The following is a 24,643-nucleotide window of genomic DNA, read 5'->3' as shown; positions in this document are numbered from 1 at the left end:
TATCCTATTAATTTAAAAATGAGCCTCATCGTCAAGAGGAGATAGAGCTGCTTTTACACAATGCAGGCTGCTATGGACTAAATGCCTTGTCCCACCAAAATCCATATGCTGAATCCCTCAGAGTCTATTACCTTGGAAACCCAACCTATGACCACTATATTTCCAACAGTAGGACAATATCATAGAGATTCAGAATCAGGTTGTCTGGCTTTTAAGAGAGCCACCATTTCAGTCCAGAAGTTATTATGCTACAAGTACAACACAGATGTGGAGGTAGAGAGAAGACAGCATTTCATAAAGAAAAATGGATGTGGCATTGCATGGGGCAAAGGCATTGTGTATTTTCCATCTTGAGCAGGCTAGGTGTGAGTACCAGGTCTCAGAGCAATGCAGGGAACCAAGCAGCTACCTGATAATACAAAAAATAACAAAAACAAAAAATCTGGTTGTGGGATTCTAGCCAGTTTGGGAGTACTATCTGCAACCAAGAAACAAACAAAAGTGTCCAAGTTTACCCAAGAAGGTCATGGTGTGGTAGATTCCAAGAAGTGATGGACATCACCAAATAGGGATTCTGACATGCCTCACATTTTCTCTGTTACTCCTGAAGTCAATTGATTACTGAGATAAGTGCTTCCCAAACTTTAACAAGCAAATGAATTGTCTGAGGGTTTTGTTAAAATAGAGAATATGGTTCACTAAATCTGGAGTGGGACTGGAGATTCTATAGTTCTAACAAGATCTTAAGTGAAGTCACTATTAGTCTTAGATAAAATTTTGAGTAGCAAGCACCCAGGATATTTTGGTAGAAGTAGTCTGGCACTGGGATTGAGTCTTTCATTTGCCTGACTGATTATATATCCTTGTTTGAGCAAGAATTTTGAGACAGCTAAAAGATTCAGATGTATACAGTAATTCCTAGAACAACCACTAGAAAAATAAGGCAAGGACATATAACTTTAAAAAAATTGATAAATAAAAATGGAATTAGTTCAAAGAACTATTCAATTAAACTAAGAGACTGCCGGAAAGTAGAAACAGAGAAACAAAAAATAGATGAGATAAACAACAAATAACAAAATAGTAGATTAGACCCAACTAATCAATGATTACATTAAATAGAAATAGATTAGACTTGCTAAAATAGACTATGTTGTACAGCTTAAACCAATTTACTATTGTATATCAACTATACTTCCATAAAAAAAGGAAAAGGAAAAAAAGTGCTCAATATCATTACTTATCAGGAAAATGTAAATGAAAACCACAGTGAGATACCACTACATATTAAACAGGATGGCTAAAATTTTAAAGACTGACAACACCAAATGTTGGCAACAATGTAATTCAATAAGAATTCTCATCCATTGTCAATAGGAGTATAAAACGGTACAAATACTTTGGCAAAAGAACTCTTCATTTCTTATAAAATTCAGTGTATATCTATCCTATGACCCAGCAATTCCATTCTCAGGTATTTAGCCAAGAGAAGTTCAAATATATGTCCACAAAAAGACTTTTGCAAGAACATTAATAATGGCTTTATTCATAACAGCCCAAACTAGAAACAGCTCAGATGTCTATCAACAAGGAGAATGGATAAACAAACTGGTGTGTTCATGTAATGGAATACTAATCAGTAATGAAAAGAGACAAACTATTAAATCATGCAGCCAAAAGGATGAGTCTAAAAAACATTATTCTGAATGAGGACTGGCACTAAAGAATACTTACTACATGATTTTATTAATATGATATTTCTGAAAAGGTAAGGCTTAAACAAAGGTGCAAAATATCAGAACAACAGGGATTTCTCTGGGCAGGGCGGCTTTGGAGCTTGCCTGAGAAGTGGCATGAGAAAATTGTGGTGCTGGAAATATTCTACAACTTGAAAAGGATTTGTGTTACATGGCTGTTAAAACTTATTGGATGATAAACAAGATTTATGCATTTTACTCTAAGTAAATTTTACCCAAAATAAGAACTATCTCTTCTATCATCTTGTCTAAATATAAGGACTTGCTATAATGACTACTATTGGCAAGCCACAAATTTGTCCAGAGAACCTTCTAGCAGCCTCAGTACAAAAGGAAGGTGTATTCTGTTGGGGGCTTGTTATTGTGTTTGTTACTATTTCTTTGCTCCAAGTAATAGTGAAAAGTTCCTCTCACAAGCAGGTCATTGAGGGCTCAGGATTCCTTGTGCCACTTGGACTGATGGCAGAGCTTCGGTTTGCCAAGATTGCTTTCAGTCATGACTTCATCATGGATGGTTACTACTTAGTTACTCTTTGTTATTTTTTAATTTACTGTAGAAGAAATGCTATTCCTACTTCAGGTACACATCTTCAGTGTAACAGTATAGCTATGATGATTTATTGCCTTCCTGTATCTTAAGGGCTGATACACAAAAGAGGAATTATACTGTGCGGTCCCCAAGAGCTAAGGAAGGACCCAGGATAGAGCCAGGGGCAGACAGGCAGGCTTTGGTCCAGAATGAGGAAAGGCCTCCTAATCACCTAAGTCCTACGGAGGCAATAAGACAGAGTGGATGCAGACAGCGCCCCTTTGTTGGACCACTTTTGTTTTAGATGTGTCACTGTTTTCTCAGTTTCTCCCACGCAGCTTATAACTCTATGTATTAGTTATTTATTGTTGCAAAAAAATTACTCCAAAACTTAGCAGCTTAGAGAACAAACATGTATTGTTTCACAGTTTCTGTAGGTCAAGAATCTGAGTACAGATTAGCTGCTTCAGGGTCTTTCACAAGACTGCCATCACAATGCTGGGTAGCGCTGGGGTTTCAATTGAAGATTCACTGGGGAAGGCTTTATTTCCAAGCTCACTTAGATGGTTGTTGGTAGGATTCAGTGCCTTGAAAGTTGTTGGTATGAGAACCTCAATTCCACACTGTCTGTTGGCCAGAGACTTCTCTCAGTTCCTTTCCACTTGAGCCTCTCCCATTTGGCAGTTTGTTTCATCGAACCCACTGTGAGGGTGTATATAGTCTGTTAGTTAGAAGCAAGTTACCAAAGGGGAAGGAATTGTACAAAGCCATGAAAACTAGTAGGCAAGAATCACTGGGGGCTGTCTTAGAGGTTGCTACCTCATTCCAGATTCCCTGAACTTCCCTGGAGTTGTCTTACAGCACCTGTTCCATGATGCTTTTCAAACCCGTATCTTATTGAAACCATGGAAGAAATACTCAAGCCTAAGGTTTGTGCCAAGCTCTGTCCCCAGAATGGTCTTCACCTTTCTCCCAGCCCTCTTCTGTCTCTTCATGTGTAGATTCTCCCCCATTGTGCAAGGTCTGGCCAGAAACTGCCTCCTTCTTGAAGCCTCCCCAGGGCTCTAGATGGAAATTCCCCCATGTGTCCATAGCCGTGCCCTTGAGCTCTTGGTTTAGAAGCATGGTGCCCACAGCTGCTGGTTCCATAATGCCATGAACATAGGATGTTCCTAAATAATTCTTATCTCTCTAGCTGCTCTTTTCAAAAATTTTAAGCATTTTGAAGTTTATAGAAATTCGAACAGGACATGGAAATGTCCTTGATGTCCTTCAGTGACCTAAGAGTCGAAAGCTCCAGCAGGAGCAAAGGAAAGAAAGTCTTCCTAGAGTGCTTTCAGCATGATTAGATCTTGGGGACATTGTCCCAGAAGTATAATAAGCTTCCTGACTTCATATGATTCCATTTACAAACTTTTAATCACTTCAGGGAGCACAATAGTCCCAGTTACAGCACTGATTCTAAATTTCCTTCTACACGTACTGGTTGTTCTTTTGGAGGTTTTGCCTAAACCAAAGAACCAAGACACGATAGGAGGAACCGGCTTTCACCCCTTCTTCAAATCAGAGGTGGACAGCTCAGCCTGGGCCTTACAAACTAGTGCTGCTATTTCTGGCACAAGTACTATTTCCAAGACTAAGGATCCTTTCTCAGTAGGTTACTGATAGAGGTAAGTGAGAGTGCCTAGAGGAGTGATCCTCAACTTTTTATTAGCACAGTTTCCGCTTCTGTGTTTGATTTTTCAAAGGGGTTGGGCCTTGAGAAGGGAAGAGATGAAACAATGCCAGTGAAGATTGAGGACCATGCAGAACCCCTTCTTCCTGGGTCAGCAAAACTAAATGGCAAGAAGCTGCTGAAACTTTCAGTTGTATTAAATGGACTCACATAACTTCAGAGAGGAGATGGTCCCGAGGTTTCAGAACCTCTTCCTCTACAACCCTGGGGAGCATCATTCACACTGTAGCCATAGAAAACGCTGGAATTGCCCTGGAGTTTTGCTCCAGACGGCGCCATTAATATTGCCTACAATGTCACTGGGCCTCCTGGAGCTGTGCCTCCCGGTGGCCTGGCCTTGAAGGGGCCTCACAGGCTGAGCAGCCAAGACTTTCTGAGCCTTCCTTCCCCACGTCAACTGGGAAGCTCAGCTTTATATTTGATGTTTCTGGTTTTAAGAAAACAAAAAGAGTTTGAACATCCTTGATCTCTTCTAATCCAAACACAAAATAGGATAATTTGAGGATCTAAGAGAGGGAAGTACTGAAGTTTACATAGCGGGTTAGAAAGTTAAGCAGAATACAGCCCAAATCTCTGGCTTACAGACCCGATAACTTTCCACAAATACAATGCCATTCCAGAAGGAAGCTAAGCACCATCATGTGAATGAGAAAAATTCAGAAAGCTGCCTGCTTGGTTTGATATGAAGGAGAGTTTTCTAATACTCCAGAACTCTGCAAACAATGGAATACTCTGTTTGGGAATGTAGTGCTCTTAATCCTTAGAAAAGACCAAGAAGGAAAGCCATGCATTAGTGTTGTGCAGAAAAAGTCTAGGATGTGGAGAGGGGGTTGGATAGGTTAACTGGGGACCATAATCAGTGACAAGATATTAGTCAGGGTGGCATATCTGGCAGCTGAGCTAAAAAGCTCACGGACTATTAATGTCCACTGATTTCTGTGTGGGCACACACCCAGGGGGAAGGTGACCCAGTAGAATGATAGGGGGAAAAAAGCACTGCTTTCGTTACCTAAGAGAACTAGATTTCTAGAAGCAATGATCTGCTATGGGTTTGGGGCCAGTCTTCCATCTACCTTCATGGAACACCAAACTATTAGGGACATATCGCTGTTTCCAGAGGACAAAGTTTTCTTGGACACTCCTTCCCCACTTCTGTTGCATCTCTCTGTGTCCAGTCTCCGTTTGTCCTTAACATTCAGCCGGATTCCGTGTTACCAAAGAAGCCTTCCATGACCCCTATTCCCATAATACCCTGAGGGCCCTTTCGGGGGCTCTGGCCTCTCCTAAACCCTTCTGCTTCCCCCACCCTGCCAGGTTGTGAGCCCACTTAAGCCTGAGCTATGGGTCACCCCTGTTCCTCACATAAATTGTCATACCCACACACTGGGTGTGGAACAAGTGTTTTGGTAAATGGATAAATATAGATGAATGGATGGTTGGGTGAATGGATGGATGAAGAAATGGAAGGAAAGCCCTGAGGCTGGTTTTTCCCATGAGAAAGGAGATCTTGGGAACAACAGGAGTATGTTTTCTGTGAGAATAATATGGAGAGAAAAAAATGAAGGAGCAGTCACAAATCATTTCACTAGTACCTGGCACAAAGTTAGGAAATATGAAGCAAACTTAAAGTCACTTTTCTGATCAAAGTTTAGTGAGATGAAAAGCCATACGGACACAGAACCACAATGTGTTATGTGTCTTACCTTTGATCAAATGCATTAAATTATCAGAATAATCATGTGAAACATTGTATATTTGATGTCCCATGGGGCCAGAGTAATTTCTGATTGTATTGCTTCTTTTTCTGGGAAACAGAGACTATGGGCATTCATTAGTTTTCTTAACACTCATCCTAATTGAAACTCCAGACCAGACGGCCGGAGCCTCTGTAAGTTGAAGAATGTTGAGTTTGGATTTCTGAGTATTTTCTTCAATTGAAGAAGAGACATGCCATGGAACGTACCAACCAGACTGCTTCTGTGACGGAGTTTATTCTCCTGGGCCTCTCTGCCCACCCAAAGCTGGAGAAAATGTTCTTTGTGCTCATCCTGCTGATGTACCTGGTGACCCTGCTGGGCAATGGGGTCCTCATCCTGGTGACTGTGTGGGTGCCCCGCCTGCACACGCCCATGTACTTCTTCTTGGGGAACCTCTCCTTCCTGGACATCTGCTACACAACCTCCTCAGTCCCCCTTATTCTTGACAGCTTCCTGACCCCCAGGAAAGCCATCCCCTTCTCAGCCTGTGCCGTGCAGATGTTCCTCTCCTTTGCCATGGGAGCCACAGAGTGTGTGCTTCTGGGCATGATGGCGTTTGATCGCTACATGGCCATCTGCAACCCACTGAGGTACCCTGTAGTCATGAGCAAGGCTGCCTACATGCCCATGGCTGTGGGCTCCTGGGTAGCTGGAAGCGTTGCCTCCATGGTTCAAACATCCCTTGCGATGAAGCTGCCCTTCTGTGGGAACAACATCATCAACCACTTCACCTGTGAGATCCTGGCTGTCCTCAAGTTGGCCTGTGCTGACATCTCCACCAATGTGATCAGCATGGGCGTGACCAATGTGATCTTCCTGGGGGTCCCAGTTCTGTTCATCCTCATCTCCTATATCTTCATCCTCACCAACATCCTGAGGATCCCATCAGCTGAGGGGAGGAAAAAGGCCTTCTCCACCTGCTCAGCCCACCTCACTGTGGTGGTTGTCTTCTATGGGACCATCCTCTTCATGTATGGGAAGCCCAAATCCAAGGACCCCCGGGGGGTAGACAAGCAGGACCTTTCCGACAAGCTCACCTCCCTCTTCTATGGGGTGCTGACCCCCATGCTGAACCCCATCATCTACAGCCTGAGGAACAAGGACGTGAAGGCTGCTGTGAGGAGCCTGATGAGTCGGAAACGCATCACCCGGTGACTGTGGAGGACAGGTGTCCCTGTAGATCTCTGCCTCTCAGCTGCCTTCACCCATGAATCTCAGAAGAATGTGTCCCCCACAGAAAATACATGTGAAGAATAATTACCAGAAAAAAAATTACACATGTAATGAAGAACTTTGTTACTGAACCCAATTTTCAAACATGATGAACTCTAAAACCTGACAGGAGTGTGGTTCGAGGGGATGGAAACCTTGAGCGGAAAGCTGCTGAAAAATCAAGTAGGGATCTTTCTGATTCTCTATTGTGCAACTCCAAAATCACCTTTGTGAGCACGCTGCTCCTTTCTCTCGGGAAAAACAGTTCAGTTGTACCCTTGTGTTACATAAAGATCCAAGAACCTACTCTGGGAAGGAGGCACTGAAGACAAGTGCAGGGCAAAACTTCATGACATAACAGTTTGAAAAAATTGTCTTCATTGCAGATGAAATGGCACGCCTTCAAAATTTATTTTTCTTGGAGTCTGGAGATGAGAGTGGAGTCGGCCTTTTTCCTTTCCCTGAGATTCAGAGTTGTTGGGACTATGCGGATCGCATGTAGGGCATTTCCTGTGAAGGCAAGTAAGCTGGATGCTGAAATACACATGTGGGGAAGCCTAGCCTGGGAGCACTGGCAGCTGGCATCTGATCTTGCGTTTCATTTCTCTGCCCTCTGTGAGTGATGTGTAAATCCACAGTCTGGCCTGTAGGCTGCTCTCTCCTCTACTGGGGAGGGCAGAGCAGGGGCAACAGGGCAGTCTGAGGGACGGTGGAGTCAGGATGGTGAGAGGGGACCAACAGGAGAGGGGGCCCGGCAAGTGGCTGAGGAGACCTGGAGTGGTGACACAGAAAAGCTGGGCCAGTTCGCCATGTCCCTGGGAAGATGCCCAGAGGTAAAATGTGGGCAGATCTAGTCAGTAGAGACACAGAAAGGGGCAAAGATATTGTGAAGGAGAAGATTTTGAATATCTCTTTTTCCTTGAGGCAATTGGATGACTATTTTTTCCTGAGAATCAAACCTTTTTGATGAAAACAATGGTCCCTGCCTGCCTTGCTTGGGTGTCCCAGGCTTCCGTCGGGGACATGATCAGCCACTTCAGCCCCACAGCGCTCCTCTGCCCACGCTGGGCAGAAATGTGGACACTGGTGACTGCCTGTGTGGGCCCTTAGTCTCTCAGCCTGTAGGAGCACAGAGGCCCTTCCTGATTCACCATATCAAACCCAGTATTATCTGTCCCACCCTTGTGTGAATTTGCCTTTTGCTATTGAGCGCAGAACCCATCTACAGCCTTCTTAGCTCAGTATAGAGAGGATGACGTGGGCTAGGGATGAATGCCAAGCTTTACAAGTCAAGAATTGACTTAAAAATGAAATGTTTGCAGAACGAAGTTTTTTTTCAACATACTTCACTTCCCCAGCTTTGACTTAGAGAACTGTGCCCAGTTCCCACCCAATCTTCCTGCAGGACTGAAGGCGGTGTTCCTTCAGCCGCTGAAAGTCCTGCCAGCAAGTCTCCTTCACCAAGTAGCTCAAGGGAGCTGACTCACCCAAGGCCATGGCCCCTCTCTCGGGGAAGCCCATAACCAATGACTGATCGATGGAGAGATATAAACATCTTGCTGCACTCAAGACAACACAGAAGGGCCATCCCAGTGCCAGAGCTCCCGTGGGGTTGACTGAGACCTCTGTTGAGACTGCATCACAACCCAACTTCTCCCTCTGCCCAATCCTGCTTCTTTATCCTCCCTTCCACCAGTTTTGAGCTCAAGACCGCTCCCTAATAAGCCTCCTTACCCCAATCTCCATCGCAGACTGTGCTTCCCAGCAAACCCAATCGGCAACACTGTGCAAACTCCAGTGCTCAAGTAACACAGGTGTACTCTTTCAGAATCTGTGGACACTGGCAATACTTGACAAAAATCATGTAGAATGGTTAGTGAGGCAGCATACTGCTGTGTTTGCATCAGAAGCTTTAGAACCAAACCTTGGTTCAATTCCAGCTGTCCTGTGTATTATGGTTGTAACGTTGAAGTTTGTTTTATATTGTAGATAACTTCTCTGAAATCTGCCTACCACCCCCACCCTGCCCACCTCCCAGGTTCTATGTTTCCCACTCTTTTTCTTGCCATGAAATACAGGAAATAATGGGATTTGAATGGTGCCCTGGAATAAGTAGATGAGTCTACTCATGGCTGGAGGCTTAGGTCACTACATGTCCTGCTTAGTGGTCCCAGGGAACTCTGAGCTTGGCACATCTGGAGCCTGAGGCATGCTAACTAGAAACCCTGCCAGAGACAGAATGTCTGCTCTCCTAGCACCTGAGGAGGGGACAGTCATGCCCCTTCCTCTGGCCGCAGATGATTGGACCTCAACCAAAACTGGGCTAATCATTCTTTCTCTCCAAGGAATTTAGAATTTGGATGTAGAGACTCTTGTTAGTTGGCATAGGGCTCTTGAACTAAGAGACCACATAAATGCAGGACTGGCATGGCCACGTGCCTTGCAAGAAAGAGAGAGCTGGTCTGCTGAGAGGGATGACAGATCAGATGCACAGAGAACCATGTGAAAACAGAAATAGAGGCTGCAACACATGAGCTAAGACTTGGAGAAGTCCTTTTTCTTTTATTTTATGGGAGCATTTAAACCTATAGAAAAGGAAAGGGAACAATAAGATGAACCATTAGGTATTCATCTCCCAGATCCAACAACGATCTGTCCATGGCCAGTCTTGTTCATCTACACCCCCATGGATTATTTCTTCTTCTTCTGGATAATTTTGAAACAGATCACAATAAAAATTGGTATTTCATTATCTCTAAGTATCCCTAAGAATGACTGGTACTCTTGTAAAATATTAATAAATTACCATTATATACCTAAAACTCAACAGTAATTCCCTGATATCTTCAGTTATTCCACATTTGTATTTCCCCAAATGGCTTATAAAGGCTTTATTTCAATCTATTTGAACCAGAATCCAAATAAATCTATACGTTATGATTAGTCTCTTTGGCTCTATAATTCTCTCTTCTTTCCTCCCCTTGGCACCGCCTCCTTCCTTTCTCCCTCTCACTTTTTTTTCATTAAAGTATCACTGATATACAATCTTACGTTGGTGTCAATATACAACACAGTGGTTCAACAGTTACCCATATTATTAAATCCTCACTCCCTCTAGTGCAGTTACTAACTACCAAAGTAGTAAGATGTTACAGAGTCATTAAGTGTATTCCCCATGCCTTACTAAGGTCCCAGTGACCTGCTTGTATTATGACCGCAAATGGTCGTGCCCTTCTATCCCCTTCCCCTTCCCCCTCTCCCCAAACCCTTTCCCTTGGTAACCCCTAGTTCCTTCTCGGTGTCTATGAGTCCACTCCTATTTTGGTCCTTCTGCTTTGCTTTGTTTGTATACTCCACAAATAGGTGAAATAATTTCGTATTTGTCTTTCTCTGCCTGACTTATTTCACTCAGCACGTTACCATCTAGATACTTCCATGTTATTGCAAATGGGAGGATTTGTTTTCTTTTAATAGCTAAATAATAATTCATTGTGTATATGTACCACATCTTCTTTATCCATTCATCTACTGATGGACACTTAGGTTGCCTCCATATCTTGGCTATTGCAAATAGTGCTGCGATAAACACAGGAGTCCATAAGTCTTTTTGAATCAGGGATCTTGTTTTCTTCAGGTAAATTCCTAGGACTGGAATTACAGGGTCAAATGTTATTTCTATTTTTAGTTTTTTGAGGAACATCCATATCATTTTCTACAGCCGTTACACCAATTTACATTCCCACCAACAGTGCAGGAGTGCTCTGGTTTCTCCACATCCTCACCAACATTTATTTCTTGTCTTTTTCTTCCCACTCTCTTTTAACTTACTTCTTTTGAGGAAGGAATGCCTTCCCACTATGGGAAACTGTAGGGTTTATCTAAGAGTTCTGGTACCGGCTTCACTGTGTATGGGGGGACGGGGCTGCACAGGGAAGGGGTCCTGACACCAGCTGGGTATGCTGCAATTTAACTCAGTTCTGACACCATCGACCTAGAGAGGGCATCAAGTTACACAGGTTAAGGGCTCAGCCCTATAAGACTGCTTCCCTTCAATTACCATTTCAGAGCCAGTTGCAAGCTCAGGCTGTCACCTGTGATTCTGACCAAGAGGCTATATAGATTGCAGGTTCTGACGATCCCCTACTTGGGTTCAATTAATTTGCTAGAGCCGCTCACAGAACTCAGAAAAACATTTTATTTACTAGGTTACCAGCTTATTATAAAAGGATATAATTCAGGAACAGCCAGATGGAAGAGATGCATATGGCAAGGTTTGGGGGAAAAGACACAGCACTTCCATGCCTTAACCAGGCATACTATTCTCTACGAACCTCCATGTTCGTAGTCTGGGTGTTCTTCAACCCAGAAAAGCTCTATGAACAATGTCTTTTGGGTTTTTATGGAGGCTTCATGACATACTTATGATGGATTAAATCATTGGCCACTAGTGATTGCTTCTACCTCCTGCCCCTCTCCCCTCCCTGGAAATCATGGGGTGAAACTACAAGTTCCTATCCTCTATTCTTGGCTGGTTCCGCTGGCAACCAGCCCCAATTCTTAGGTGCTTTCCAAAAGTCACCTCATTAACATAAATGAGGTTTATGCTGTGGTTGAAAGGAGCTTGTTGATTAGCAAGACACCCACGTCACCCGTATGGCTCTAAGTGTTTTTCAGAAACTGAGGACAAGAGAAGAAATATTACGACAAAAGATGCTCTCATTGCTCTTGCTCAGAAAATTCCAAGCGTTTGGGGAGCTGTGAGCCAGGAATCATGGACGAAGACCAAATATATATGAGAAATACATTTTGGTCATCGGAATGAACAAATAGCTGTTTCTTACACATCACAATATTACGTTACCATAGTCTGCGCTTTGCTCATTACAGCGCTGTTGAGTCGGTTCCTGTATTTCCTGAATATTGGTGATAGGATCAGATACTTGAGCGTTTCTGTTTTAACGTAGTTATAAGTTCATAGCTCCTGAGATCTTCTGAACAGACCCTTGTATCTCTGATGGCTTCCCTGCTTTCTGGCCCATCAAGATGCTTCTGGCTCAACATTCCCAGTCCTCTCTGGACCCAGAAATAGTGATTTTTTTCTAAGAGCTCTTCTTTCCTTATTGGGGAATGATATTTAGAAACTGAATAGCTAGGGGTGCTTTTGAGTTTCTCATAGTCTCTAGCCCTTTCAGTGGAAGGAGGGTTTATTTATTTATTTATTCATACATACATTCATACATAGATACAATTCAAATTAAGATCTACAGGATTTTTACTTAACCTCACTGATTTCATACCTATATCTCCTTCTTCCATATACTATCTCCTCGTTACAGGGGAGTATGGGGAGGTGTTAAGTTACATCAATATAATAAGATGTCAAGAGCTAATGTGGACAGAGCTCCTGTAAAGAGCAGAAGTAAGGCAGGCTGTCCCTGCGGTGCAGTCCTGAATCCCGAGTGCCCGGCAGTATTGGGAAGAGTCACAGTGGCCAAACCAGTGGTGTGGGCCCTTCTCTTCCACTTGCTCCTGAGCTTTGCACAGGAGACCCAAGCCCATGAGTGGAGTACTAGGGGCTGATGGGCTGGGGAAGAGTTGCAGGAGAAACCCAAGGGAGGATGGAGATACTCCAAACTGGACCTTCAAGGAATCTCACAGCTCAGAGGGGCGCTCTAAAATCTTGGCAGTCACCAACCCCCGTTCACCATAGGTAGCCTCTGACAAAGAAAGGTAAATGGTACAGATGAGAAGAAAGCTGGCACATCTTTGGGGCCAAAAGCCCTGAATTCTGCAATCCTGTTGTGCTCAAGATGGATGCTCTGGCTTGTTGAATATCTGGGAAGTCAGAGCCACAGCCAGAAGCCAGGAATCTGGGGTCAATGGTCTCCTAGGTTTCAAAATCATCCTTGCTGATGATTTACACTGTATGTTTCATTCTTTATTTATAAAATACATAAATGTTCTACTGTACCAATATGTCCTTTATAAAATGTTTACAAAAACTGAAGTTCAAAAAGGTGGGATGAAGATAAAATAAAATACAAAAAGAAGAGCTAACATGGGCCAAAGAAGGACACAAGGGTAGGTCACAAATTCATTAATTCATTCAACAATTATTCAGTGAGTGCCTACTGTGAGCCAGGTCCACTTTTTATACTTTGAAGAGATACATCTGTGAAAAATGAAAAACATAAAAATCCAGCCTCTGAATCAGAAATGAAAAAGGAAAAATCATGATGGACCCCACAGAAATACAAAGAATTATTAGAGACTACTATGAAAACCTATATGCTAACAAGCTGGAAAACCTAGAAGAAATGGACAACTTCCTAGAAAAATACAACCTTCCAAGACTGACCAAGGAAGATACAGAAAATCTACACAGACCAATTACCAGCAACGAAATTGAAGCGGTAATCAAAAAACTACCCAAGAACAAATCCCCCGGGCAAGATATATTCACTGTTGAATTTCATCAGACATACAGAGAAGATATAATGCCCATTCTCCTTAAAGTTTTCCAAAAAATAGAAGAGGAGGGAATACTTCCAAACTCAGTCTATGAAGCCAGAATCACTCTAATACCAAAACCAGACAGACACCACAAAAAAAGAAAATTACAGACCAATATCCCTGAGGAACATAGATGCAAAAATACTCAACAAAATATTAGCAAACAGAATTCAAAAATACATAAAAAAATCATACATCATGACCAAGTGGGATTCATCCCAGGGATGCAAGGATGGTACAACATCTGAAAATTCATCAACATCATCCACCACATCAACAAAAAGAAGGACAGAAACCACATGATCATTTCCATAGATACTGAAAAACCATTCGACAAAATTCAACATCCATTCATGATAAAAACTCTCAACAAAATGGGTATACAGGGCAAGTACCTTAACATAATAAAGACCATATATGATAAACCCACAGCCAACATCATACTGAACAGCAAGAAGCTGAAAGCTTTTCCTCTAAGATCAGGAACAAGACAGGGATGCCCACTCTCCCCACTGTTATTCAACATAGTACTGGAGGTCCTAGCTATGGCAATCAGGCAAAATAAAGAAATACAAGGCATCAGATTGGTAAAGACGAAGTCAGACTGTCACTATTTGCAGATGACATGATATTGTACTTAAAAAATCCTAAAGACTCCATTCCAAAACTACTGGAACTAATACCTGAAATCAGCAAAGTTGCAGGATACAAAATTAATACACAGAAATCTGTTGCTTTCCTATACACTAACAATGAACTAACAGAAAGAGAAATCAGGAAAACAATTCCATTCACAATTGCATCAAAAAGAATAAAATACCCAGGAATAAACCTAACCAAGGAAGTGACAGATCTACACCCTGAAAACTACAAGACACTCCTAAGAGAAATTAAAGAGGTCACTGACAAATGGAAACTCATTCCATGCTCTTGGCTAGGAAGAATTAATGTTGTCAAAATGGCCATCCTGCCTAAAGCAATCTACAGATTCAATGCAATCCCTAACAAATTACCAACAACATTCTTCAACAAACTGGAACAAATAGTTCAAAAATTCATATGGAACCACAAAAGACTCTGAATAGCCAAAGCAATCCTGAGAAGGAAGAATAAAGCAGGGGGCATTTCACTTCCCAACATCAAGCTCTACTACAAAGCCACAGTAATCAAGACAATGTGGTACTGGCACAAGAACAGAGCCACAGACCAGTGGAACAGAATAGAGAGTCCAGATATTAACCCAAACATATATGGTCAATTAATATACGATAAAGGAGCCATGGATATACAATGGGGAAATGACAGTCTCTTCAACAGCTGTTGTTGGCAGAACTGGACAGCTACATGTAAGAGAATGAAACTGGATCATTGTCTAACCCCATACACAAAAGTAAATTCGAAATGGATCAAAGACCTGAATGTAAGTCAGGAAACCATGAAACACTTAGGAAAAAACATAGGCAAAATTCTCTTGGACATAAACATGAGCAACTTCTTCATGAATGTATCTCCCCGGGCAAGGGAAACAAAAGCAAAAACGAACAAGTGGGACTATATCCAGCTGAAAAGCTTCTGTACAGCAAAGGACACCACCAATAGAACAAAAAGGCATCCTACTGTATGGGAGAATCTATTCATAAATGACAGATCCGATAAGGGGTTGACATCCAAAATATATAAAGAGCTGATGCACCTCAACAAACAAAAGGCAAATAATTCAATTTAAAAATGGGCAGAGGAGCTGAACAGACAGTTCTCCAAAGAAGAAATTCAGATGGCCAACAAACACATGAAAAGATGTTCCACATCGCTAGTCATCAGAGAGATGCAGATTAGAACCACAATGAGATATCACCTCACATCAGTAAGGATCACCACCATCCAAAAGACAAACAACAACAAATGTTAGCGAGGTTGTGGAGAAAGGGGAACCCTCCTACACTGCTGGTGGGAATGTAAATTGGTTCAACCATTGTGGAAAGCAGTATGGAGGTTTCTCAAAAAGCTCAAAATAGAAATACCATTTGACGCAGGAATTCGACTCCTAGGAATTTACCCTAAGAATGCAGGAGCCCAGTTTGAAAAAAGACATAAGCACCCATATGTTTATTGCAGCACTATTTATAATAGCCAAGGAATGGAAGCAACCTAAGTGTCCATCAGTAGATGAATGGATAAAGAAGATGTGGTACATATACACAATGGAATATTATTCAACCATAAGAAGAAAACAGATCCTACCATTTGCAACAACATGGATGGAGCTAGAGGGTATTATGCTCAGTGAAATAAGCCAGGTGGAGAAAGACAAGTACCAAATGATTTCACTCATATGTGGAGTATATGAACAAAGGAAAAACTGAAGGAACAAAACAGCAGCAGAATCACAGAACCCAAGAATGGACTAACAGTCACCAATGGGAAAGTGACTGGGGAGGATGGGTGGGAAGGGAGGAATAAGGAGGGGGGGAAGAAAGGGGCATTACGATTAGCATGTATAATGTGGGGGGGCACGGGGAGGGCTGTGCAACAGAGAAGACAAGTAGTGATTCTACAGCATCTTACTACGCTGATGGACAGTGACTGTAATGGGGTTTGTGCAAAGGACTTGGTGAAGGGGGGAGTCTAGTAAACATAATGTTCCTCGTGTAATTGTAGATTAATGATACCAAAATTAGAAATTTAAAAAAACTGAGCCTCTGAGAATCCAGCATTCTAGCAAGAGGGAAACAGACAAGAAACAGTGGACTGACATAAATAAGAAAATAATACATGACATCAGAAACTGCACAGAATCAGGACTCTAGCATAAAGGAAGACTGGATACATGCATCTAATTTCATTCCCCCAAACCCACAAAAACCATAATAAGTTTTCTTATGTTTTCATTAAAATTTTTTTATGACAAAATCCACAAGGTTGAGGAGAAGAAGGGAGACATCAGAGTGATAACATTTTGAAGGCTGGAAACTGGATGGACTAGTGGTCATTTGCATAGCAGATCTGAGAGAACCAAATCCCAAGCCAGACTAGGAGAGCTGAGCAAGGACTCTCCAGCAAAGAGGAGCTCATGGTGCCAGGTCCCCCTAGGACCAGGTGTGCTGTTAGGAGGGTGCTATTAAAATAAGAAGGATTAGACAAAAAATGTATAAGAAACAGAGTGGCTACATCCTCTCCCTCATTCCATGACATCGGCCAACTGTCCCTCGCCTGCCCCAACAAAAGTTTATTCTCCAAAGAGGATAAAGCAATAGCAAACAACACATGCAGACATTGCTTCTGCGCTCATGGCCTTCTTCAAGCCCATAGGCACTCTGCCTGTGAGACTTTCACAGCAGGAGCCAGGAGCACATTGCTTCGTGACTCTCCCAGTGCCCTGTAAAGGCCTGGCCTGTGCCAGGGGCTCAGAATCTATTTGATGGGACACAGACATAGGGGAAACTTCTAGGCCACTTTCTTTCCAACCCTGAGATCCTGAATACAGTAACGCCAGGAGTACTGCACTACAAGAATTTGTTCTGTGCAGTAGGTTTCACGTTCTCCCAATCCATCAGGGGCTCTGCTCAGAGTTCTCACTGTATGGGGGTTTATGTGCATTCTGGCAGGACCAGAATGACCCTTCCTCTCTAGTACTTTCTAATAGCTCAACAGGAAGGGGCCAAGGGGGGGAAGAGGAAGAAAGAATTTCAGAATAATTGGATCTTGGGGACATAATCCCAGATGTATAAAACTTAAACTTTGTCACTTCAATTTCTAAACTTTAATCACTTCAGGGACTAGAATAATCCCAGTAACACGGTGAGATTTTTTTTTTCTCTCTATTTTTTTTCTTTTTTTTTTTTTAAATAATTATTTTTTATTGAAGGGTAGTTGACGCACAGTATTACATTACATTAGTTTCAAGTGTACAACACAGTGGTAGAACATTTATATACATAATTCTAGGTTCCAGCTATCACCCTACCAGGCTGTTACAATATCTTGACTATATTCCTTATGCTATACATTACATCCCGGTTACTTATTTATTTTACCATTGGAAGTCTGTCCATTTTTTTTTTTTTTGTGAGGGCATCTCTCATATTTATTGATCAAATGGTTGTTAACGACAATAAAATTCTCTATAGGGGAGTCAGTGCTCAATGCACAATCATTAATCCACCCCAAGCCTAATTTTCGTCAGTCTCCAATCTTCTGAGGCATAACAAACAAGTTCTTACATGTAGAACAAATTCTTACATAATGAATAAGTTACATAGTGAACAGTACAAGGGCAGTCATCACAGAAACTTTCGGTTTTGCTCATGCATTATGAACTCTAAACAGTCAGTTCAAATATGAATACTCATTTGGTTTTTATACTTGATTTATATGTGGATACCACATTTCTCTCTTTATTATTATTATTTTTAATAAAATGCTGAAGTGGTAGGTAGATGCAAGATAAAGGTAGAAAACATAGTTTAGTGTTGTAAGAGAGCAAATGTAGATGATCAGGTGTGTGCCTGTAGACTATGTGTTAATCCGAGCTAGACGAGGGCAATAAACATCCACGGATGCAGAAGATTTCTCTCAGAACATGAGGGGGGAGGTTCTAAGCCTCACCTCTGCTGCTCCCCATTTTCTCACCAGATGGCCCCCTGCGACTGTGCCTGTCTTAGGTTGTTCCTCCCTTGAGGAAACTTTCCCGTCTCTGGCTAACCAGTCATCTTCCGGGGCCATACAGGGAAATGTGAAGTTGGTAAGTGAGAGGGAAGCCTTACTGTTTGAAAAGGTTAGCTTTTTACTTCTTTGCATATTTATGCCCTGTGGCTTCTATGCCCTGCATTTGTCTTGAGGTATCTTTACCACTTGGAGGAGTTATGATACTCGGTAAATTTGATATGAGGCACGAATTCTATTTAAGGGTTGTAATTAGGAAGGAAGAAGAAAAGCTATAGAAGTAGCAGGCGGAAGAAAACATGGGAAGATTGATTATTTCTTTGACAAATCTTCTTGTAGAGTAACTTCAGCATATATAGGTTTTAAGCTACTACTTAAATTGCACACACACATTAACATAATAGGAGTATAGTTACATAACCAAAGCATTATCTGTAATTACCAGCCATCTCCAGTGAAACCAAGAAAACCATTAAGGCACCTTAGGCATTTGTGAAAACTTATCTATGATATGGTGGATATTGTCCAACTGAACTTGAACAGTCTGAGAGAAATCAGACAAATTAAAACAACCCATTCCTGGGGACTGTTCACATGCCATATGTTCTTTTAACAGTAAATAGTCTGTAGTTGTAAGAGTTTGGAGCGCTACAATTTGCACTTCTCCAAATTCTTGGTTGAGTTCCAACAGTATAGATCCAGTCAAATTTGTTGTTTTACTGTATGCACAGGCCAGTTTAGACATCTCCCTCATTCCCATGGCAAGTCCAGGAACTGGTGGGATGAGTGCATCTACAGCTGTAGCAGTGCGTGGATCTTTGTTGGGGTTTTTTGATGATCATCTTCTGGCATGAGTCTTCCAGAGAGTGCAGATGTTGGAAGTTCTTTTTCATATTGTATCTTAGTTCATTTTCGGGGTAGCCCAATTAGGCTTTGATCCTCTGTATAAACACAAACAGACCCTTTGCCTACACTTTTATATGCCCTTTATACCCTTGTGTAGAACTCGTTGGAGGTTACCACACAGGAACTGCCCTTTTTTTTTTTTTTTGCTTTGTTTTTGGTATCACTAATCTACACTTACATGACGAATATTATGTTTACTAGGCTCTCCCCTATACCAGGTCCCCCCTATAAACCCCTTTACAGTCACTGTCCATCAGCATAGCAAAATGTTGTAGAATCACTACTTGCCTTCTCTGTGTTGTACAGCCCTCCCTTTTCTCCTACACCCCCATGCATGTTAATCTTAATACCCCCCTACTTCTCCCCCCCTTATCCCTCCCTACCCACCCATCCTCCCCAGTCCCTTTCCCTTTGGTACCTGTTAGTCCATTCTTGAGTTCTGTGATTCTGCTGCTGTTTTGTTCCTTCAGCTTTTCCTTTGTTCTTATACTCCACAGATGAGTGAGATCATTTGGTATTTCTCTTTCTCCGCTTGGCTTGTTTCACTGAGCATAATACCCTCCAGCTCCATCCATGTTGCTGCAAATGATTGGATTTGCCCTTTTCTTATGGCTGAGTAGTATTCCATTGTGTATATGTACCACATCTTCTTTATCCATTCATCTATTGATGGACATTTAGGTTGCTTCCAATTCTTGGCTATTGTAAATAGTGCTGCAATAAACATAGGGGTGCATCTGTCTTTCTCAAACTTGATTGCTGCGTTCTTAGGGTAAATTCCTAGGAGTGCAATTCCTGGGTCAAATGGTAAGTCTGTTTTGAGCATTTTGATGTACCTCCATACTGCTTTCCACAATGGTTGAACTAACTTACATTCCCACCAGCAGTGTAGGAGGGTTCCCCTTTCTCCACAGCCTCGCCAACATTTGTTGTTGTTTGTCTTTTGGATGGCAGCCATCCTTACTGGTGTGAGGTGATACCTCATTGTAGTTTTAATTTGCATTTCTCTGATAATTAGCGATGTGGAGCATCTTTTCATGTGTCTGTTGGCCATCTGTATTTCTTTTTTGGAGAACTGTCTGTTCAGTTCCTCTGCCCATTTTTTTAATTGGGTTATTTGTTTTTTGTTTGTTGAGGCGTGTGAGCTCCTTATATATTCTGGACGTCAAGCCTTTATCGGATGTGTCATTTTCAAATATATTCTCCCATACTGTAGGGTTCCTTCTTGTTCTATTGATGGTGTCTTTTGCTGTACAGAAGCTTTTCAGCTTAATATAGTCCCACTTACTCATTTTTGCTGTTGTTTTCCTTGCCCGGGGAGATATGTTCAAGAAGAGGTCACTCATGTTTATGTCTAAGAGGTTTTCGCCTATGTTTTCTTCCAAGAGTTTAATGGTTTCATGGCTTACATTCAGGTCTTTGATCCATTTTGAGTTTACTTTTGTATATGGGGTTAGACAATGGTCCAGTTTCATTCTCCTACACGTAGCTGTCCAGTTTTGCCAGCACCACCTGTTGAACAGACTGTCATTTCGCCATTGTATGTGCATGGCTCCTTTATCAAATATTAATTGACCATATATGTCTGGGTTAATGTCTGGATTCTCTAGTCTGTTCCATTGGTCTGTGGCTCTGCTCTTGTGCCAGTACCAAATTGTCTTGATTACTATGGCTTTATAGTAGAGCTTGAAGTTGGGGAGTGAGATCCCCCCTACTTTATTCTTCTTTCTCAGGATTGCTTTCGCTATTCGGGGTCTTTGGTGTTTCCATATGAATTTTTGAATTATTTGTTCCAGTTCATTGAAGAATGTTGCTGGTAGTTTCATAGGGATTGCATCAAATCTGTATATTGCTTTGGGCAGGATGGCCATTTTGACGATATTAATTCTTCCTAGCCACGAGCATGGGATGAGTTTCCATCTGTTAGTGTCCCCTTTAATTTCTCTTAAGAGTGACTTGTAGTTTTCAGAGTATAAGTCTTTCACTTCTTTGGTTAGGTTTATTCCTAGGTATTTTATTCTTTTTGATGCAATTGTGAATGGAGTTGTTTTCCTGATTTCTCTTTCTGTTGGTTCATTGTTAGTATATAGGAAAGCCACAGATTTCTGTGTGTCCATTTTGTATCCTGCAACTTTGCTGTATTCCGATATCAGTTCTAGTAGTTTTGGGGTGGAGTCTTTAGGGTTTTTTATGTACAGTATCATGTCATCTGCAAATAGTGACAGTTTAACTTCTTCTTTACCAATCTGGATTCCTTGTATTTCTTTATTTTGTCTGATTGCCGTGGCTAGGACCTCCAGTACTATGTTAAATAACAGTGGAGAGAGTGGGCATCCCTGTCTAGTTCCCGATCTCAGAGGAAATGCTTTCAGCTTCTCGCTCTTCAATATAATGTTGGCTGTCGGTTTATCATAGATGGCCTTTATTATGTTGAGGTACTTGCCCTCTATTCCCATTTTGCTGAGAGTTTTTAACATGAATGGATGTTGAACTTTGTCAAATGCTTTTTCAGCATCTATGGAGATGATCATGTGGTTTTTGTCTTTCTTTTTGTTGATGTGGTGGATGATGTTGATGGACTTTCGAATGTTGTACCATCCTTGCATCCCTGGGATGAATCCCACTTGGTCATGGTGTATGATCCTTTTGATGTATTTTTGAATTCGGTTTGCTAATATTTTATTGAGTATTTTTGCATCTACGTTCATCAGGGATATTGGTGTGTAGTTTTCTTTTTTGGTGGGGTCTTTGCCTGGTTTTGGTATTAGGGTGATGTTAGCTTCATAGAATGAGTTTGGGAGTATCCCCTCCTCCTCTATTTTTTGGAAAACTTTAAGGAGAATGGGTATTATGTCTTCCCTGTATGTCTGATAAAATTCTGAGGTAAATCCATCTGGCCCGGGGGTTTTGTTCTTTGGTAGTTTTTGGATTACCGCTTCAATTTCGTTGCTGGTAATTGGTCTGTTTAGATTTTCTGTTTCTTCCTGGGTCAATCTTGGAAGGTTATATTTTTCTAGGAAGTTGTCTATTTCTCCTAGGTTTCCCAGCTTGTTAGCATATAGGTTTTCATAGTATTCTCCAATAATTCTTTGCATTTCCGTGGGGTCCGTCGTGATTTTTCCTTTCTCGTTTCTGATACTGTTGATTTGTGTTGACTCTCTTTTCTTCTTAATAAGTCTGGCTAGAGGCTTATCTATTTTGTTTATTTTCTCGAAGAACCAGCTCTTGGTTTCATTGATTTTTGCTATTGTTTTATTCTTCTCAATTTTATTTATTTCTTCTCTGATCTTTATTATGTCCCTCCTTCTGCTGACCTTAGGCCTCATCTGTTCTTCTTTTTCCAATTTCGATAATTGTGACATTAGACCATTCATTTGGGATTGCTCTTCCTTTTTTAAATATGCTTGGATTGCTATATACTTTCCTCTTAAGACTGCTTTTGCTGTGTCCCACAGAAGTTGGGGCTTAGTGTTGTTGTTGTCATTTGTTTCCATATATTGCTGGATCTCCATTTTGATTTGGTCATTGATCCATTGATTTTTAGGAGCGTGTTGTTAAGCCTCCATGTGTTTGTGAGCCTCTTTGCTTTCTTTGTACAGTTTATTTCTAGTTTTATGCCTTTGTGGTCTGAAAAGTTGGTTGGTAGGATTTCAATCTTTTGGAATTTTCTGAGGCTCTTTTTGCGGCCTAGTATGTGGTCTATTCTGGAGAATGTTCCATGTGCACTTGAGAAGAATGTATATCCCGCTGCTTTTGGATGTAGAGTTCTATAGATGTCTATTAGGTCCATCTGCTCTACTGTGTTGTTCAGTGCTTCCATGTCCTTACTTATTTTCTGCCCGGTGGATCTATCCTTTGGGGTGAGTGGTGTGTTGAAGTCTCCTAGAATGAATGCATTGCAGTCTATATCCCCCTTTAGTTCTGTTAGTATTTGTTTCACATATGCTGGTGCTCCTGTGTTGGGTGCATATATATTTAGAATGGTTATATCCTCTTGTTTGACTGAGCCCTTTATCATTATGTAGTGTCCTTCTTTATCTCTTGTTACTTTCTTTGTTTTGAAGTCTATTTTGTCTGATATTAGTACTGCAACCCCTGCTTTCTTCTCACTGTTGTTTGCTTGAAATATGTTTTTCCATCCCTTGACTTTTAGTCTGTACATGTCTTTGGGTTTGAGGTGAGTTTCTTGTAAGCAGCATATACATGGGTCTTGCTTTTTTATCCATTCTGTTACTCTGTGTCTTTTGATTGGTGCATTCAATCCATTAACATTTAGGGTGACTATTGAAAGATATGTACTTATTGCCATTGCAGGCTTTAAATTCGTGGTTACCAAAGGTTCAAGGTTAGCCTCTTTAGTATCTTACTGCCTAACTTAGCTCGCTTATTGAGCTGTTATATACACTATCTGGAGATTCTTTTCTTCTCTCCCTTCTTGTTCCTCCTCCTCGATTCTTCATATGTTGGGTGTTTTGTGCTGTGCTCTTTCTAGGAGTGCTCCCATCTAGAGCAGTCCCTGTAAGATGTTCTGTAGAGGTGGTTTGTGGAAAGCAAATTCCCTCAGCTTTTGTTTGTCTGGGAATTGTTTAATCCCACCGTCATATTTGAATGATAGTCGTGCTGGATACAGTATACTTGGTTCAAGGCCCTTCTGTTTCATTGTATTAAATATATCATGCCATTCTCTTCTGGCCTGTAGGGTTTCTGTTGAGAAATCTGACGTTAGCCTGATGGGTTTCCCTTTATAGGTGACCTTTTTCTCTCTAGCTGCCTTTAACACTCTTTCCTTGTCCTTGATCTTTGCCATTTTAATTATTATGTGTCTTGGTGTTGCCCTCCTTGGATCCTTTCTTTTGGGGGTTCTGTGTATTTCCGTGGTCTGTTCGATTACTTCCTCCCCCAGTGTGGGGAAGTTTTCAGCAATTATTTCTTCTAAGATACTTTCCATCTCTTTTCCTCTCTCTTCTTCTTCTGGGACCCCTACAATACGGATATTGTTCCTTTTGGATTGGTCACACAGTTCTCTTAATATTGTTTCATTCCTGGAGATCCTTTTGTCTCTCTCTATGTCAGCTTCTATGCGTTCCTGTTCTCTGATTTCAATTCCATCAATGGCCTCTTGCATTCTATCCATTCTGCTTATAAACCCTTCCAGAGTTTGTTTCATTTCTGCGATCTCCTTTCTGGCATCTGTGATCTCCTTCCGGACTTCATCCCATTTCTCTTGCGTATTTCTCTGCATCTCTGTCAGCATGTTTATGATTCTTATTTTGAATTCTTTTTCAGGGAGACTGGTTAGGTCTGTCTCCTTCTCTGGTGTTGTCTCTGTGATCTTTGTCTGCCTGTAGCTTTGCCTTTTCATGGTGATAGGACTAGTTTGCAGAGCTGGGACGAGTGACGGCTGGAAGGACTTCCCTTCTTGTTGGTTTGTGGCCCTCCTCTCCTGGGAGAACAGCGGCTTCTAGTGGCTAGTGCTGCGCAGCTGCGCGCAGACAGGGTTTGTGCTTCCTGCCCGGCTGCTATGGAGTTAATCTCCGCTGTTGCTGTGGGCGTGGCCTGGTTCGGGCAGCTA

At 41.7% G+C, this 24,643-nt stretch overlaps 1 protein-coding gene across 1 annotated transcript; it reads left to right on the top strand.

Moving 5' to 3' along the window:
• Window positions 1-5,973: 5,973 nt before the first annotated feature.
• Window positions 5,974-6,933, top strand: LOC118914009 (olfactory receptor 13C7). The gene has a single exon (XM_036888453.2). The coding sequence runs from the start codon at window positions 5,974-5,976 to the stop codon at window positions 6,931-6,933; it is 960 nt and encodes a 319-aa protein (XP_036744348.2).
• The last annotated feature ends 17,710 nt before the right edge of the window (window positions 6,934-24,643 follow it).

This window comes from Manis pentadactyla, chromosome 3 (assembly GCF_030020395.1).
Source record: "Manis pentadactyla isolate mManPen7 chromosome 3, mManPen7.hap1, whole genome shotgun sequence".
NCBI classification, from domain to species: domain Eukaryota; kingdom Metazoa; phylum Chordata; class Mammalia; order Pholidota; family Manidae; genus Manis; species Manis pentadactyla.
This window is presented reverse-complemented; position numbering and strand designations above follow the sequence as displayed.

Coding starts and splice junctions, on each gene's coding strand:
- LOC118914009 (XM_036888453.2), top strand. CDS start 5,974: ATGGAACGTACCAACCAGACTGCTTCTGTGACGGAGTTTATTCTCCTG.